The 19,020-nt window shown below is 50.3% G+C and overlaps 1 protein-coding gene across 1 annotated transcript; it reads left to right on the forward strand.

The window, feature by feature from the left end:
- Positions 1 to 269: 269 nt before the first annotated feature.
- Ca7 (carbonic anhydrase 7) lies at positions 270 to 8,945 on the forward strand. Its single transcript, XM_038313071.1, has 7 exons — positions 270 to 352; positions 2,828 to 3,025; positions 6,594 to 6,712; positions 7,082 to 7,177; positions 7,280 to 7,342; positions 7,801 to 7,956; positions 8,387 to 8,945. Exons 1-7 carry the CDS (start codon positions 313 to 315, stop codon positions 8,507 to 8,509), a joined length of 795 nt encoding a protein of 264 aa, XP_038168999.1. The 5' UTR covers positions 270 to 312; the 3' UTR covers positions 8,510 to 8,945.
- The last annotated feature ends 10,075 nt before the right edge of the window (positions 8,946 to 19,020 follow it).

The raw sequence follows: 19,020 nt of genomic DNA on the forward strand, positions 1-19,020 counted from the left end.
AGTTCATGCACGGGCTGGCAGAAAGGAAAGAGGGTGGTGGGGACTCAGCTGATAAGAAGGAAGAATAGTCTTATCTCTTCTTGACCTCCTACCTCGACTTGGGACTTCACCGACCAGCGTGCGGGTGGGGGCAGGGCAGGACCAGCCTCTCTTGCTCTGTTGGGGGGTGGGGGGCGGGTCCCTGGGGAACCGCTCCTCCCGCCTGCCGCCACTTTAAGAGGCTGCCACCGCAGCAAGCGGGGCCGGAGCCGCAGACGGAGCAAGCGGACGGAGCGGATCCGGCAGGTGCACCGCCGCGGGGACAGCAGCGGCATGACCGGCCACCACTGTTGGGGCTACGGCCAGGACGACGGTAGGCGCAGACCCCCGGTTCTCTCCCAGCTGGGTTCGCTGCGACCCGCGCTTCCGACCAGGTTTTCGGAACCCTCAAGCCCCGAGCTCCAGAACCCACCCGGACCTCTCTCTCGTGCAGTCCCCAAAATCAGACCCTTGCCTTGCTTCCTCTGATCCGGGAGCAAAGTCCGTGCTGCGCCCCGGGCCCGCCAAGGAACCACTTGGTAGCTGAGCGCGTCTTGTTGCCGCCTCCGCGCGGCGCGGGACTGCAGCGCTGGCTCCCACCCGGCCCCGCACTCTCTCTCCCCCGGCGTGCGCAGCGCTTGCAGGTGGCTCAGGGCGACGGCGGTGGGAGGGGGGTTGCCACGTCGCAGCGCCATGAGCGGGTGTCATTGCGGGGAGCGCGCACAGCGGGTATGCGGGAACCTCTCCGGAACTGGGCTCCGTGTCCCCGCGAGAGAGTTTCCGCTGGAGTGACCGAGCAGCGGTGCAGGCTGGTATGCGAGGAAAGAGGAAGGGCACCTGGGGACACAGGAATGTCTCGGTGTCTACACCCGGTAGAGTGTTTAAGCGCGTCCTATGTGAGTGGGGCCATGGATGCCAGGTCTGGCTAGGACCGCTCCTCCATTCTGCCTCAGTTTCTTTGGTATGCGGAAGGACGATGGAGGAAGCCAGACAGCTTGAGTGTGGGTATAGGGCAGGTCAGCTCCCTTTGGGCGAGTTTCTTGCCAAGAAGAGATAGGGTGTGGGCCAAGCAAAGGCTTCTCCATTTCCCAGAGAAGAAGGTTGATCACTCAAGATCGTGACTGTCTGGAGGGGAACCCAGGCAGGGCAAGTAAAGAGGGGAGCAAGTGCTGGAGGGGTACTACTATTCCTCTGGCCCCACTTTTTCTAGGGATAGTCACTTTGTGTGTGGGAGAGCGAACATACTGGACTATTCTATAGGTTAGGAAGCTGACCAGAGGGAATCCCGTAGATGCTGCGGTTTCTGTCCTGTCAGGGATTCCCCCCACCAAAACAAAGAATCATGTTTTGGCAGGGGAACCTCAGATTTGGACATGCTAAACTGAACAGAGACATTCAGGGTTAAAAAAAAGTGAAAGAGGCAGACAGAGATGGAGAGAGAGGCAGAGAAATACCAGGTTGATGAAAGACGGTCTTCCCCCTGCATGCACTGGATCTGCTTTTAAGTGCCCTCCCCCACCCCCACCGCCCCCGTAGTCCCAGTGCCCTGTCCCTAACCTTCCTGCTAGCGCTGTCCTCTAGCTCTGTGCCTTGAACAACATGAACAGCTTGTTGTCTTCGGATACCTACCCCTCACCCAGTCAGACCTGAGCGATCCACCTTCGGGGAGGGAAGGACAGAGGACAGAGGTGCCCAAATGCGGCAGCGCTCACAGGACTTCAAAAATAACCCAGTAAGGCTGGGCCACCATTCTGAGTCATCCATTGGGGACACAGCTCTGTCGGCACCTGCTGCTGTTTTCTCGGGGAAAACTTAAGAAGCCAAAAAGGGGGAGAAGCACCAGCCGGCAGTAGCTCTAAAAATAGGCTGCATCTCAGGATGTTCCCCCGGGGAGAAGTTGAGCCTCCCCACTGCAGATGGAGCCTCTGGGAGGCAGGTGGTGGGTGCCCGTGGGTGTGCATGCAGGTGTGTGTGTATGTGCATGCACTCTTGGGTGTATGTGTGCATGGGTATGTGTTCTGCCGTGGCCCTTTCATTGGGATTCCAATAGGAGGTGTTCATGTATGAGGGGGCATATGTGTGTGTCAGATGTAATCAGCAAGACTGACGGGCCCGAAAAGCTTGGACCTTCTTGATCTGGTGAGCTCAGGTCACTGCATATTTTATGCCTACATGTATGTACATAGGAGGATCTATATGGACTTGTCAGCACATATATGGGGAAGACAGGAAGAGGCAGTCCATACACATACTATGTGTTTATACCAGTGCATGTGCGCATGTATGAGCGTGCATGACTGGTCCTCAGTTTCTCATCTATGGCATGGACATCATGCTGGTTTCTACCTCATAAAGTTGTGGCTGTGGGGAGAAAGCATGTCACCTACTGAAAGTCAGGTTGATTTGAGTTTTTTTATTCCAAAAGCCAAATTTGCACTAAGTCCCTCAAGGTACAAGGAAGAGGCTAACTTCCTGCTGGGGTCAGGTATAGTAGAGTGGCTTTGGATGCCCAAGGGTCTCTCTGAGTGTTTTCTGGGGGCTGGGTGGATTTACTATCTAAAATCACCTCTGAGTCTATGGCTATGTAACATTCCCTGCCCTACAGTGCTTCTCTGGGCTCCTATCAGTGCTAGGTAAAGGAAGGGGAGGGTTTGGGGGGCTGTTTCCTAGACAAAGTAATGAAATCAAGAAGTGGCAGAGGTGGGATTAGAATTCAGGATCTGTACCCCCCCACACACACACACCCGAGCATCCTTTGGCTCACAGCTTGGCTGATCTGAGTCCTTGACCCTTCCCTTCCTACCTATAGGCCCCTCAAACTGGCACAAGCTGTATCCCATTGCCCAGGGAGATCGCCAGTCACCCATCAATATCGTGTCCAGCCAGGCTGTGTATTCACCCAGCCTGCAGCCACTGGAGCTTTTCTATGAGGCCTGCATGTCCCTCAGCATCACCAACAATGGCCACTCTGTCCAGGTGGACTTCAATGACAGTGATGACAGAACTGGTAAGTGGCCCCAACCAAAATCTGGCACTAATCCCCTCATGCCCTCACCATGGGTGGGGCAATCTTAGGAGGGGCAGCTTGCTGTGGTAGGGAAGTGAAACTCTACTTCTCACCAATTGCGGTGAAGCCCAGAGCTCAGTCTCAGTCTCTCATTGCATAAAATGGACCGATAGTGTTCTCTAGGGTCATAGAGGGGGCAGTCGAAAAAACTGATGGGACGGTTATGTAGTGCTGCATAAAACAGATGCTCAAGAAATGCTAACTCCCTTCCTTCCCTTCCTCTCAGAGCTTCAAATCATGTTTGTTTTCATTCCTAGCCTCTCACTGACCTGTTTGTGGCCTAGGGCCAAGCCGTCTTCCCTGAGATCAGACCAGGCCCAAAGGAAGAGGAGGAGATTGAGGTGTTCTTTGTGCCAGGCTACATTGCAAGAACTCAGGCAACCTCACACGGGCAGTAGTGGCATACGCCTTTAATCCCAGCCCTTGGGAGACAGAGGCAGGCAGATCTCTGAGTTTGAGGTCAGCTTGGTCTATTACAGAGCAAGTTTTAGGACAGCCAGGGCTATACAGGGAAACCGCATCTCAAATAAACAAACATAAGAAAGAATAAATGAATGGATGGATGAATTTAGGCAAATTCTTATTATTTAGCCTTCCCAAGAACCCAATGCCATAGCTGAGGCTCAGTGGTTGAGCACTTACCCAGCATGCACAAGGCCCTGGAGATACAGCTCAATTGGTACAATGCTTATTTAGAATGCACAAGGCCCTAGGTTTGAGCCCCTGCATCTCATAAAACCCAGGTTCAGAGGTACACAACTGTAATGCCACAACTCTGGAACTGGGGCAGGAGGATAAAAGTTCAAGGTTATCCTTGGCTACATAGTGAGTTCAAGGCCAACCTGGGCTAGTGACCCAGCCTAAAACACCCTCCCCTCATCAGGTAGGTTATCAAATGCTCAGTAAGCCTCTGTCCTTGCTGCAGAGGGGAGAAAGCCTAGGAGACCCCCAGGAGTAGAAGGCAAAGCACCATTTATACTGACCCTAGACAAAGCCTTCACAGAGAGCTCAGACACAGGACAGTTTGTGAAGGAGCAGTTTGTAGACCTGAACATGCCTGCTCCAACTTCATAGGTCTCTTCAATTCATCCATGACCTTCCAGGTCCTCACCATCATGGACCAGAGTGAGACCCTGCAGGAAACTGTGGCCGTGCCTTCCCAGGCCTCTTTGCTTTAGGACCAGAGTCCAGGTTTCCAAGATAATTTCCCTGGCAGAGGCCTTGGGAATATGCTTGTTCTTGTTCTCATCACAGGGTCTGTGAGGGAGAGAGTGGGGGTAAGAAGAGGACCTGTGAGGGTTTCTTTATGTAAGGAAATAGCTTTCTTGTTTTTCACTCCTCTCTTCTCAACGAAAGCACTCAAGAGAATTTATCTGTCAAACAGAAAATTAAGAGAAAAGAAAAGCCCCGCCTTTCCTAAGGAGAATGACATTTGTTGCTTAGCTCTGAGTCCCTTGGGAGGGTAATGAAAGGAAAAGAGGCGCAGCCGTAGTCCTTCCTGCAGAAGGAAGCCTAGCAGAACCTTAGAAAAGACAGACGGTATGTCACCTTGTTTTGGATTCTAAGCAAAGTCTTTTATCCAGAGCCTTGGGAAGGCAACATGGGACCCTAATTGACCATGAATGACATGGAAGAGCAGTTTTCATGGTTGTCCCTTTGAACAGCCTTCAGTGGTTCAACGCAAACAGGCCTCTTTGCCTTAGGACCAGAATCCAGGTGTCAAAGGTAAATCCCTAGGTAGAAGCCTGAGGCAAGTCTTCAGTGAGCTTTTGTATAACTGGTCTGAAGTCTTGCGTGAGAGGCCTCACTGGGGCTCTACTTCCCTGCCAGGCCAGAGGAGCCAGAGAGTCAGTGGAAAGAGGAAGACAGATGGGACTCTGCCACCACCCGCTGTAGGTTACTCCGGAGGTCAAATGGGCTAAAATCCACAGAGCACCAAAACACACAGAGAGTTTACAGTGAACCAGAGAAAGAGAGAAGGGGGATACCCCCGGGTACCATGCCACCATCCTGTAGGGTTCTAGGAGAGAAACACTACAGATGGACCCAGAAGCCTCTCAGACACAGAACAGCCCAGGAATCTGTGCAGAGCCACTACCAAGCCCTGACTCTGACAACCTGTACTACGGCCCTAGATAACTTGTTTCTAACATAAGGCAGGGCAGCAGAGACGGGCCTCTGGATTTTGTCCTGATCACCCATCATAAAGGGGCCTGGTAGAACTCCGAGCTCAGATGTCACTTGATCTAGGAGCTCACATTCAGGCCTAGCTGGGGGCCTCTCCACCAACAGATCCCTTTCAGCTAGAAATTCTATCAGTCTCAAGAGACCTGATGCATAGCCCTAGATCACCAGCTACTAAGGTGAGAAAGACACCCCAGCATGGCTGGGGACCTTTAAAAAGGCCATTTGTACAGGGGCTGGTCCTGGGCGAACCTGAGACTGTCTGGGAGGGTAGGGACTCCCAGGAGCTGGCCTCCTGTTCCAAGGCAATACCATGTTCTGGCAAGGGTACAGTTTGTAGGGAAGCAATGCAGCCTGGTTAGTGGCTAGGATTTTGGGACACAGAAGCTGTGGGCTTGCACTCAGCGCCTCGTTTTGTCCTATTTTCCTCCTTGATAAAATAGGTCCAAACAAGCATGACTCCTTAATCACTTAAACACTCCTTTAATCCCAGTACTTGGAGGCAGAGGCAAGTTGATCTCTGAAAGTTCAAGGCCAGCCTAATCTACATAGTGAGACCTTGTCTCCAAAATAAATAGTAAAAGTAAGACAAAATTGGCCCCCAAATAAATCCTGTCCCTCCTGAGCTACTAAGATAACAGACAAAATAATTGTTCCAACTCAGTCTTGGGTCTGGACTAAGGCCCACTGTTAAAAGGAACAAAGAGTCTGAGAGGCAGGAGCTCAGTCTACAGGAAACCTGGCAGGAGTTGGGAGGAGGAACCAGTGCAAAGCCCTCTACCCAGAAGGCTATCACACCTTCTGCCTTGACCCAGACTTTGGGTCAGACTGTAGGGACTGGTAGGACAGACCCACATCCTATCCAGCAGGTTTTCCATATGGAAACTATAGCCCCTAACCAGGTTTAGTAGTATAGGCCTGTAGTCTTAGCTACTCTGGAGGCAGAGTCAGGGGGATAATAAGTTAGAACTGAGCCTAGAAACTTAGCAAGTTCCTACCTCAAAATAAAAAAAAAACTCCAAAAAGGGTGAGAGATAGCTCAGTGGTAGAGTGCTTGCTTAGCATATTTGAGGCTTTGGGTTATATCCCCAACGTGGTCAAAATTGATAAAGTATGGAGCCCTTGGCTGGAAATGTAGTTCATTAATAAAGTGCTTGTCTAACATGCATAAAGCCCTGCATTTGATCCCCAACTCCCCCCTTCTCTCATACACACACACACATACACACACACACACACACACACACACACACACGCACGCACTGCCAGCCACCTAGTTGAGTGACTTCCCATATGGATTACCACATCCTTCTTCTACCCACAGTGGTGACTGGCGGACCCTTGGAAGGGCCCTATCGTCTCAAGCAGCTCCACTTCCACTGGGGCAAGAAACATGATGTGGGCTCAGAGCACACCGTGGACGGCAAGTCCTTCCCCAGCGAGGTGAGGTCTTCTTTGCTGCATCCCTCTGCTGCCTGGGGAAGGAAGGTGTATGGGACAGGGTGGGGCTCAAGGATACCCCGGGGAAAGGGCTCTGGAGAACCTGTGGAAATGCACCCAGGACCTTTGGGAGAGACCTTCTCCCCATCTGCATGCTGCCCACACTCCTAAACATATCCTGGCATTTTAGGAAGGACCTAGAGTGGAATGGATGATCCCTGTTGTTCCCCAGGGGCTCCCTAGGATCCCAAGATAAGGAGGCTTGCAGCCCCGCCTCTTCCAGAGGGAGCATGGGGAGACAGATTTCATGCCCCTCGCTGCTTCTGGAGGCACTCAGCCCTGGCCTTGATTAGCTTCTTTTTGCCTCTCCAGCTACATCTGGTCCACTGGAATGCCAAGAAGTACAGCACTTTTGGAGAGGCGGCTGCAGCCCCTGATGGCCTGGCTGTGGTCGGTGTCTTCCTGGAGGTGGGTGGTGGACCCTCGGGGCGAAGAAGAGTGTGGGAGTTGCATGTGCCCTTAGTTTTAGAATGAAGGGATTGGAGGCTCACACTGTCTTCTCCCTGACAGACAGGAGATGAGCACCCCAGCATGAACCGCCTGACAGATGCACTCTACATGGTTCGGTTTAAGGTGAGACCAGGGGTTCCTTTCTAGAGCAGCCAGCTGGGGAGACAGCATGGGGGAGACTGGCTCATGGAGTGGCCCACTTCACTTTTGCATTCTGCCAGCGCCTCTGGCTGAGACCCAGGATGAGGGTCTTCTTCGTCATCCCTGGGTGCCTAACATACAACTTGGTAGGGTATGTATAAAGTACTGATCGTATAGATAGTGGCCTGCTACCTGGCCCCAGTGAGGGCATCCAAATGACGACTAGGGAGCCCCCAAAGCCACAGCTTTTACATGTAAGAAAACGAGAGGGCCTGGTCCTGGCTGGGAGGTGGCACTTGGGGTCACGGATATTTGCCCATAATTTGCATCATCATATCAAGGAGAGGCCCCAAATCTTGCAGACAGCAATAAGCAAGGAAGCTGCTGGGCTGATCTTGGTAGGAGCTTTGTTCTAATTCCTGTGTTCCCATCCTGCCCAGGATACCAAGGCCCAGTTCAACTACTTCAACCCCAAGTGCCTCCTGCCCACCAGCCGGCATTACTGGACCTATCCCGGCTCCCTGACCACACCCCCACTCAGCGAGAGTGTCACTTGGATTGTGCTCCGGGAGCCCATCAGAATCTCCGAGAGGCAGGTGAGTCCTCCCAGAGTCCCAGGAGTAGGAGCATTCAGATCTCAGCCATGGTAGGGTAATTCCCAACCAGCTAGATATGGTCTAGGCCCTCCCATGGGACTCTCATCTTTGACCACCAAACCGAAGGCTTTTTGATTGATGTAAGTTTGGTTGCTAGTGCTGAGGACCCAACTGTGGCAAGAAAGGAAGAAACCTGGTCCTGGTATCACTCTTAGTGTGCTGCAGTCAGAAGAGTTCCAATTGTCCAAATGCTTCCACTAGACATGACTGGAACTAGCCTTCTAGTTCCTTGTTCAGGGACCCATTAGGAAACATAACTAAGGGTAGAGAGAGTGAAGCCAAGCAGGAGGGCAGAGTTCCCTGAGCAGCAGCTGGGGTTATAGAGAAAAACAGCACCCATCCCTGCCATGACCATCCTTTTTGTCTTAAGATGGAGAAATTTCGGAGCTTGCTTTTCACCTCAGAGGACGATGACAGAATACACATGGTAAACAACTTCCGGCCACCACAGCCACTGAAGGGCCGAGTGGTCAGAGCATCCTTCCAGGCCTGAGCTTCCCACCTGCCCAGCCAGCCACTGGAGCACCATCTTCCCAAGGGCTTCCATGTCAGCGGACACCAAACCATCTGAGGCTCGCTCCCTGAGGGTGCTGTGGGCCCTCCTTCAGCTGGCTTGCTCCTTAGCCACATTGGAGGGTTCTTGATGGGACTCTGGAGTTGGATGTACCCTTCTGCTGCCCTGGGGGGCTAGAAGAACAGGAACTGAGCAGGGTCCAAGCCTGGGCTGCCTCTGTTCCCCCGAGACCCCAAGGAGGCCCCTAGGAACGTCCTCTTGTCTTTCCTGCTGGCCCAGACTGGAGCTCACACTGTGATGGCCAAGACACAGCTCCCTGGGGTAGGCAGCTGTCTCTACCATAAAGACTCAAGCAATAACTAGAGGTGGACAGAGCTGCCCACTCTGCATTACCTCTTTTGCAGGCCTCTGCCATACATGCACCTCACTGCCAGGCCATTAAAATAGCAACCAGATGCTGGAGGTGATGTGGCCTCCTCCAGCCACATGCTGCCACGGGCAGGCCCTGGCTATAGCTTATATACTGTCTCCCTTTGTTCCTCCTACCCAGCCACCAAAGCCACCTACATAACAATCCATTCATGTAATAACAAATAAAGTCATTTATTCATGGAACAAACTCCACCTGAGTGCCTCTGCTCTGTCCAGTACTGTTCTAGGCTGTGAGGAGCTGGCGGTAGTGAGTCAAGGAGGGACCGGTACTGGGCAGTAGCTGATGGAGTAGAAGGAAGGAGAGACTCCCTCTTGGAAGAAGAAATGTATTTCTAGCCAGTATTCCAAGGCAGAAAGGAAGAGCAGCATGTGTGAGGTAGAGGAGAGAGCAGGTGTGGCGTTCCCAGGTGAGAGCCCAATGTGGCTGTAGGGTTGACCACAGGGCAAGGGTTTGGGGGGGGGAGGGCCCCGACTACTGAGGAGCCATGGGCAGGGCCAGGTGTGCAAATGAGACAGATTCCCACGGAGTGAGGAGGAAGTGGTGGCCAGTAGCACGGAAACAGCAAGCAGCAGGGGACAGGTGAGAAAGAAGAGATCAGAGAATGCCCCCAGAGAATGTGCCCAGAGGGGTGGGACAGAATCCTTAGAGGAACTGATTGCATTAGCTGTCCATACTCACCAGCCCTGGAAGGAACATTTGAGGTGGCATAAAATCTAGGTCTAAACTTTGTATTTTCCAAAACCTGAAAATGAGTGTCCCCTTAAATTTACACCAGAAGTACTTCCTTCTCTTGCAGGGAATGCCTGTGGCTGCTCACACTGGGGTTCAGAGTCTCAGCGAGCATTGCGACCCCAGGGAGGCAGCTGCGCAGTCAGTGAAAGGACCGAGGAGTAAAGGACTGAGGACACAGGATAGGGACCTGTGCAGCAAAAGTGCAAGTGAGGGACAGCTGAGGGGCACCTTGTGGAGGAAGAGCCTGGCTGAGAGCAGGGCTGGCAGAGGCTGAGGGCAGGTCACCCTAGCTCTTGTCATTTTCATTAGACTAAAAAGACACTTCTGGTCACAGGGTACCTCTGGGCCTTGGGCCTCTGACTTTGAATTCTGGAAGGTTAGAAGGGGAACTTGCCAGGCTTGGTGATATAGGCATGGAGTCCCAGCAACTCTGGAGGCTGAAGCGGAAGAGTGAGTTCAAGATCTGCCTGGACTGCAAACTCAAAGGCAGCCTGGTAACCCAGTGAGACTGTCTCAAGATAGAAAGCCAAAGGAGGAGAAAGGGGCCCCAGGTGCCGGCCCTCTCTGGGGCACTATAGGCAGTGGCTGGCTGGTAAGAGAGGGAGTCACTTTTGTTGGGGAGACTCGCATTAGCTGGCTGCTTATGAGTCAGCGTGTGGTTCCATGGCCAGCCTCACGCTGTCAACATTAACTGGACTTGGTGGACCATTAATAATAACGACTTGATGTTGGGAGTGAGATGGATTGGTGGGTCCTGGGGAAGTTGGAGGGGGGTAATCGGAGGAGACGGATGAGATCAAAGTACACTGTATGCGTGTGTGAAATTTCCAGAGAATAAATAAGAAATCAGAGTGAAAAGAGGGCTGGAGGTATAGCTTAGACATAGCACTTACCAAGCATACACAAGGCCTAGGATCAGTCCACAGTGCTATAAAAAGAAAGAGAGAAGGAGAGAGAGGAAGAAGAAAGGGAAGAAGGGATGGGCAGGGAGAAAAAAAAGAGGAGGAAGGTTTACTCTTTTGCACCTCTTGTTCCCAATTTCAGGGCACATCCACCTCCAGTGTAGTTGAAGGTAGGAGGACAGGAAAGGTGATGCCCCTCCACAGTGGCTGCCTGACACAGGGCCAGGCACAGCTGTGTCCCTGACTTCAGGCTGGCTTCTTTCTCTGGGTTTCAGGAGCAAAGGGGAGGGGCGTTGTCTGGAGGTAGCTTTTTCCAAGTTAGGGGCAGGTGGCTTCGGCAAAGGGGAAGTAAAGCTAGCCATGCTAGCAATATGAACTGCGAGAGCAGCCAAGGGCCCGAGGCAGAGGTCCAGCCCCCTCCCTGCTGTCTGAGAATTGCTGTTACCCTCATTTTACAGGTGCGGGTGTGAAGATGTGTGGCATAGCAGGGGTTGAAATGATCTGTCTGACCACTCTCTTGCTGTATACCAGAGCATCTGGATGTAAGGGGGCATGATGGTGGCCTCCTGGAGGTAACAGAATGGTCAAATTCTAATGGGTGTGCCGGAGACCTTGTCCAGTCCTTCTGGGGATTGTGGCACCTCAGGCTTGGCACTGTTAAGAACTTGGGAAATTGGAGCTGGTTTTATAATTATCCTAAGGCTGCCAAGAATCCTCACTCCACAAGTCCTTTCTCTTAATTCATTTTTCAAATTTAAAACTATTTTAAAACCCAGTGTGGCCTCCTTATGTTATAATCACAGCCTAAAATCTGACCCTTTTATATCTAAATGGGATAGCCCATCTGGATCCCAAATGCCACCAGCAAACTTGGCCTCCAGGGACCTATTACTGGGGGTCTTGACTCTTCATCCAGAGCAAGATCCTTGGTTCATTTCAAGGATACAAGACAAAATAGATTCTGCTTGCTCACAATAGCCAGAGAAGCCTACCCTGGATAGTCATGGTGGGCGTCAGAGACACAGGCCCTTCGGGGGAACAGGCATAATTGAATCTGTGTCCAGTCTAGGGCCACAGGCTGCCCTCCCAAATACCTCATAGAAGAACCAAGTCCAGGATCCCAAAGCAGGTATACAGCCATGAAGTTGGTACCTCCTGGAGCTCTTCTTACAAAGAACTTTCTCCCACTGTCATGGTTGCTGTCAAAGAAGCTGCTGCAGAAGCCTGGGAATTTCCCCTATGGACCGAGCTGGCTGTGGAAATCCGCCCTCTAGGATGCTCCTGTCATGTGAGGTGGTGAGGAACCTCACAAGAGTTACTGTCTGGAAGGGGAACTGAAGTTGGTTGCCGAGTTGATAGGGGTTGAAGTAGCAGAGGACCTTTAGTCGTGGGTGGAGTTGGCTGAGGACAGAGAGGAAAGTCAAACAACAATGTATCAGTCAAACCTGAACTTCTTCAGGAACTTGCAACACCCATGGGTCTCAGCAGCAACTCAGAGGCTGCCCTCAAACACAGGATGTACTACTGATTGTCACAGTCAGGGAGAAGGGGAGCTGGGTGACTCTGAGCACCAAACATTTTTGTTTGTTATTCTCTAGCATTCGTCCCTTGGGGACACAAACCCTGGGGCAGACGTTGCAGAACATGTCCCTCAATCTCTCTGAAACGTGTTTCCTCCTCCGTAAAATTGAAACAGCAGAATGTGAACCACATCTGCAGCTCCAAATTTTCCCTGTAACTACATAAAAATGTAAACGGAAATAGTCTTTTGGTTTAGTGCAGGAGATTGAACCTTGGAATTCAAGCATGCTAAAAACAAGTCAAACAACTCATTTTTTTTTTTTCGAGACAGGGTTTCTCTGTAGCTTTGGAGCCTGTCTTGGAACTAGCTCTTGTAGACCAGGCTGGTCTCGAACTCACAGAGATCCGCCTGCCTCTGCCTCCCGAGTGCTGGGATTAAAGGCGTGCGCCATCACCACCTGGCTCAAACAACTCATTTTAATAATAAAACTTAGAGTTGGAGGTGTAGCTCAGCAGTAGAGCAATTGCCCAGTTGCCTAAGGCCCTGAGCTTAATTCTCACCACTGCAACGAGGATAAAAAATATTTTATTTTAACCTAAACTATATCCCAAATATACTTAATTTTATGACTCATCAACATCAACAATTACTGAGATATTTTACATTATTTTCTGAATTAACCTTTAGGATCTGGTGTGCTATGTGTGCACTTTTGGACTTTCTCTATTTGAAGGAGCTGTATTTCAAAGGCTCAAGAGTCACCTGTGTCTGCCAGTGGGGATTGTAGATGGTGCAGTCCCTAAGCAGTCACTCATCACAGGGTTATCTGCTGGCAGCTTCTGGGAAGACTCTCTGGGCCTGCAACCAGGCAAAGTGGTAACAGGAAGGAATCAGACCTGCTCTGGAGTTTTGTCTCCTTCACAAGAACAGCCTTTGTCATTTAGTGTCAAGCTATTTCCTGTGCCAGGCCGGCCTCATCTAGGAAACTTTTGCTCCAGCCCTGCTGGCCCCACTTCAGGACCTGGCAGAACATTTGCTTGCTCCCAAGTAGAAAGATCAAATCTTGGCAAGGAAATGATCACAGGTGGCTGCTGGGGACTGATGGGGTGGCAGTGTCCCCAAGAAAGAGCCTGCCTGGGTTGAGAAAACTTGATTGGCCTGGGAAGATTTCCTGAAGGGTGGGCCCAGACAAAAGCAGCTAGCATCACTGCAGAAGGAAGGAAGCCCCAGTGGTGGAGACCACGCATCGCTGATGGAGCAGCAGTAGCTCTTGCCCACAGCATGGATTCACTAAGAGGAGGTCTGGGTTTCGGGGACTTGCCCAGACCTTGCAGGGTTTGGGGACTGCCAAGTAGAGGTTTTCCCTTCTGGCTGAGGACCATAGGAACCCCAGAAATCTAAGAATAGTCAAGGACTGCTAACTTAAAGGAAAGAGCCCTTCCTAGGTTCATGAAGTACTGGATATCACTGGCACATAATTCACTATCTATACAAGACACTTTGGGGCAATGTTATCAGGTACCAGCAATGACTTTTTACAGAGCCCCTTTTTAACCTGCGGCATGGACTTCAAGCCTGGGCCTGGCACTGAGTCGTGTCTAAGTCTCTCCAGCTGTACCTCAGATGTTTTTGTCTTGAGGAGTGTAGGAGAATAAGCAGGGCCAGTGAGCCCCGGGTCTCTCAGGTTTTCATGAAGGAGGACTTAGGGTCCTCCTCCTCTTCTCTCTCAGCCTCTACTCTAAACAAGTTCCTGGTGGTGTTGAGAGTGTGTGTGACTCTGGAGGGCACCCCACTTTGTCTCTACTTACCAAGGCCCCCGGGGAAGTCGTGAGTGAGACCTTGCAACCACCGCTGCCGAGTGTTCAGGAGTGGAGTTTGAGGGTATAACTCCTTTAGGCAGAGAAAGCCGTGAACATCTAAACTGATACCATTAGACAGTTGTAACTACGGAGGCCACAAAGGAACAAAACCTGCTGAAGTGAGCGGGTGGGAGAACTAGGATTTAGGATTCTAAGACTAATTCTCTCCACTCTGTAAGGAAAAGAAAAGAAAGACCCACGTCCCCAAACAACTTCCTGCTTGCTTGCTTGCCATGGGGCCCCAAATCCTTCCATTTGAGTTTCCCGATTCACAGTGAAGACACGGGTTTTGGATGAATTTAAGTCCCCTGAGGAACACACACACACTCTTTCTCAGGGGCTGATTTTATCACCACCATTTCTATCCACTGTGTGCCTTGTTTGCTAGGCCTCAGTTTCCTCCCTTTTTATTTTGTTTTAGGACAGGATCTAACTGTGGGGCCTTGGCTGGTTTGGAACAGGCTGGCCTCGGCTTACCTCTGCCTCCAGAGTGCTGGGATTAAAGACCACCGTGCCCCTGTGTCCAGTTCCCCCACTTGTAAAAGGGGTAGAGGGAGCTTAAAAAATAGGACTTGTAGGAGGAGAGAAAACAGATTTCCTAGAGGTCGAGATAGACGCGGGACTGAACTAAGGGGCAAAGAGCTTTGAATATCAGCTGTGAGTAACCCCTTTGGGCACCCCCAAACTGAAAGGAGCCATGGCGCTGGGCAAGCCCGCAGGCTCTCAGCAACTGGAAGAGGTGCTGCCAAGGCCTCCAGACCTCTGCCCATCACTAAAGAGACTGCAGGGGCTGAATTTCCCACCAGCTCCCTGCAACATCGGCTCAGAGCTAAATCTAATTCATTTACGGAAAACAAAAAGACGTCGTTCTGTTTTTCACATATTCAAGTTTGTGAACCCTGACCCCATACAACAGTGAGATCTGTACTTTCAGAGAAGCTAATGCATGGAAACAAAACGATTTCTTCCCTGGAGAGCGGAGCTCTAATGGTATTATTTTGGGCAGGGGCTGGTAAGCTTAAAAAACATTTTGGGGGTGACCAAGCCTTTGGAGGTCTGGCCCCAGCGCTAAATCCAGAAGCCTGTGGTTTCTGGGGATGATTCCCAAGACCTAGAGGGGGAACTTCTCACCTCCGTTTTTCTCTGGTTCTGGGGAGCGTAGTTACTCACATGTGTCCTTTGCCCCAGAGTGGGAGGGTGCTGGAGACCTCAGCTCCAACCTGACCACTTGAGATTAGTACCAATTACCAGTTCCAGTAACTCGTGGGGGTCCAGGTCAGGGCATAGGCATGCAGTTTTTCAGGCTTAGCAGCCTTCAAGGCTCCTGTCCAGGACCTGGTACCCCTGAGGCCAGAGGTCATGCTGGGGAGATATGGAGAAGTGCTAGAAAGTAAACTAAACCAGAGAGAAAGCCTGGAGCAAGGATGGAAAAAAAGTCAAGCGTCGGTTCACAAGCAAGAGCTCTGTCAAGCTCGCAGCTTTGCTAAGTCCTTACGTGAGGGGAAGCAGCCTAGAGCTGGGCCCTGAGCATTCCGCTGGTATAAGACCTGACCATGCCAGGCCAGACCATGTGGGTTTTTCCCTTTACACCAATACTCGGGGAAATGACATCACAGTTGGGGAAGTAGAGAAAGGAATGACCAGTACTTTGAGCTCTGCAATCAGGTCCAGCAATCCCTGATAAAACTTTGAAAAGATTTTTAAAGAAACCTTTTAAATATAATTTTGAACTTAAAGTTGAAAGAATAATACAACAACTGCATGCAGAACCACAGGCTTGCCATTTGATCCTTTCCCTCCTCTGCCTTATCTGTGTATTCTTTTTCTTTCTCCTCTCTCTCTCTCTCTCTCTCTCTCTCTCTCTCTCTCTCTCTCTCTCTCTCTCTCTGTATGTGCGTGTGCGTGTATGTGTGTGTGTACACAAGCATACAGGATCCCCTAGAGCTGGAGTTACAAGCAGCTGTGAGCCATCTGTGGGTTCTGGGAATTGAACTTCAGTCTTCTGGAAGAGCAGCAGCTCCCCTCCCCCCTCCAGTAAACCCCTTTATTTTTACACGGAGGCGTTCATCTCAAAGAATCATTGGTCTGGTTCAAGGCCCATGGTCTCTGCTACACCATTGACGCTGGACCCTCCCTGGGAGTCTTCCTGGACATCCCGACGCTGCCCTGTGTCATGGAGTCCTGCAGCTCTGGGTCTACAGGACCGACGCCCCCCACCCCACCCCTGTGCTCCAGCACATCATAGATGGGGTGGAAGTTGGGGTGGATCAACACTGAACTCTGTTCTGGGTCTGGGTAGTTGCAGGGTTTATCAGCCCGCCAGCTCTCCCCGTCTTCTCCACCAGGTGAGCGCTCCATCCCTGGCTAGTTCATCCCTTGCAGCAATGAGCAAGGGACTGAGCCAGTTCTCATGCTTTAATGTCCTCAGGACCCATCCTCACAAGCTTACACCTTCAGGCCCGGCTCTGTGTGCTGCCCAGGCAAGGTGTAGGGACCACTCTCCCAAGCGCTGCAGTTGATGACTGGCAGAACACTTCTCCTGTAAGAGCATCATAAGGATGATGTCAGGGCCAGCTCTTCTACCTCCCTTAGGCATTGATGGTTGGGGTGAGGAGAGTCCTCTCTCCCTTGCCCATGCCACCACATGACAGATGAGTGTAGTGGCATTTTGTTTGTATTTTAACAGATGAAGTGTCAACCTGAAGACCAAAAAAGCAAAGCAGCCAGCCACTGGCTCTTACCTCGATCTCAGTTCATAAATGGCAATCCTGCCTTCAGGAAATCTCAGAATGAGACTGAGCATGAGAGCTGTCTCTTCCCATTTTATAATCCTCTCTAGTTATGGGATTAAGGGCTTGCACTACTATTGCCTGGTTTCTATGGCAAACTAGTGTGGCTACTGGGATTAAAGGTGTGTGTCATTGCTGCCTGGTCTGTAAGGCTGGCCGGCGTGGCTGTTTTACTTTTCTGATCTTCAGGCAAGCTCTATTTAATAAAATACCAACGAAGTGCCACTACTGGTGAGTAACGGGGACAGCTCGCTCTCCCATGCTCACAACGTTGGGGCTGGCTCGCTCACACCCGTCAACAGGTTCAGGGTCCTCCTTCCAGAGAGCGGCACTCTTTTTCTGTTTGTTTGCTTCGTTTTGTGTTTCCAGACAGGGTTTATCTGGTAGCTGTAGCTGTCCTGGGACTTGAGAGCAGCAAGCACTCTTAACTGCTGAGCCACCATCCCTCCAACCCCCTTCTCTCTTTTATATCTACACACATAATACCTAATAGCATCTTACTGGAGACCAAGTTTTTATCACATAAACAGTTGGAGGAACATTCCAGATCTAAATTATATTCTTTTGGAGGGGGTGAGGTGGCACATGCCTTTAATCCCAGCACTCAGGAGGCAGAGGCAAGCAGATCTCTGTGAGTCTGAGGTCAACCTGGTTTAGATATTGAGTTACAGGACAGCCAGGGTTATATGGAGATACTCTGTCTCAAAAGACAGCAAAAATATCTTTTGTAGGTATGATGAGTAGTGTTAATTGCCAATTTGACAGAATCTAGCTCGAGGGAGATGGACCTCTTGGTATGCCCATGGGAAATCTTGTTTATATAATTGAGGTGGGCTCTGCCCGCTATGGGTGGAACTATTTCCTGGCTGGGATAAGGGGCTGTATTAATGGGGGAAAACACTGAGCAGCAGTGCGTATTTATTACTCTCTGCTTCTTGATGTGGTTGTGATAGGACCAGCGGCTTCAGCTCCTGACGCCTTGGCATCTCCCACCGTGATGGACTGTGGACCAGAACAAAGCCTTTCTCTCCTTCAGTTGCTTTTGCTAAGCTTTTACCACAACAACAAGAAAAGAACTAAGATAGACTATCGGGAAATGGCTCCATGTTATTTTAATGTGATATATTGATAGGTGTATAGCATTAGCATGCTTCTTTACTAACACCATTAGTATTTATTTATTATTCATTTGTTGGCTCATTTGTGATGCTGGAGTTTGAATCCAGAGCCTCATACATACTTGGCAAGACCTTTCTGATATTTTTTAAATTGTGCAAATTAAATTACACACAGGAAAAAAGTACATCCCTTGTTAAACATTTACAAATCGAACAGACCTGTGTACCCAGCACCCAGATCAACACAGTGCTTTTCCTGAACCTCAACCTTCTTATACCACCATTAAATGGCTATGTTCTCAAAGAAACACCCATTCTGACTTAACAGTAGCACAAATCACATTTGACTGATTTTGAACTTGCAGTAAGGGAGGGCATCACTTCAGAAACCTTCTCAGTTTCTGGTTCTTTCACTTTTATGTATGAGGGATGCTCAGACCTGTTTTAGAGTGCTCCAGGATCCTGCTTGCATGTTTTTTCTTTTCTTTTATCTTTGCCAGTTTCCTGCATGTATATATAATGTATTTTGATATTGTTCACCCATGAACCTCTCTGATACCTTCCCACCCCTTTTGAACCCCCTCTTTACCAGCAAGTTCCCTTCCTACTTCCATTCCTTTTTTTTAAAAAAATGACACACTAAATTTAATCAGAGGTCCTTGCAGAGCACAGGTTTGGAAGTGGACCAGACTGGCTTCAAACTCACAGAGATCTGCCTGCCTCTGCCTCCCCATTACTGGGATTAAAGGCATGCACCACCACACCTGGCTTCAACTCTTCTTTATATTGCATTACATTACTTTACATTGTCTCCCAGTAGGAACCTCAAAGGAAATAAAAAGAAAATATAATTTACCTGTACATACAATTTCAAAAAAAATCAATTAAATGTTTTATTTGTAATAGCAAGAATAGTAATTTGTGACATATAATAAGATATTGTAGCCAGGCTGCGGTGGCGCACGCCTTTAATCCCAACACTCAGGAGGCAGAGGCAGGTGGATCTCTGTGAGTTTGAAGCCAGCCTGATCTACAGAGTTTCAGGACAGGCTCCAAAGCTACAGAGAAACCCTGTCTTGAAAAAACAACAACAACAACAAAAGATATTGTTGTATTGCTTTTTTCTGGAGAGAGA

Source organism: Arvicola amphibius, chromosome 15, assembly GCF_903992535.2.
Source record: "Arvicola amphibius chromosome 15, mArvAmp1.2, whole genome shotgun sequence".
In the NCBI taxonomy this organism is placed as follows: Eukaryota; Metazoa; Chordata; class Mammalia; order Rodentia; family Cricetidae; genus Arvicola; species Arvicola amphibius.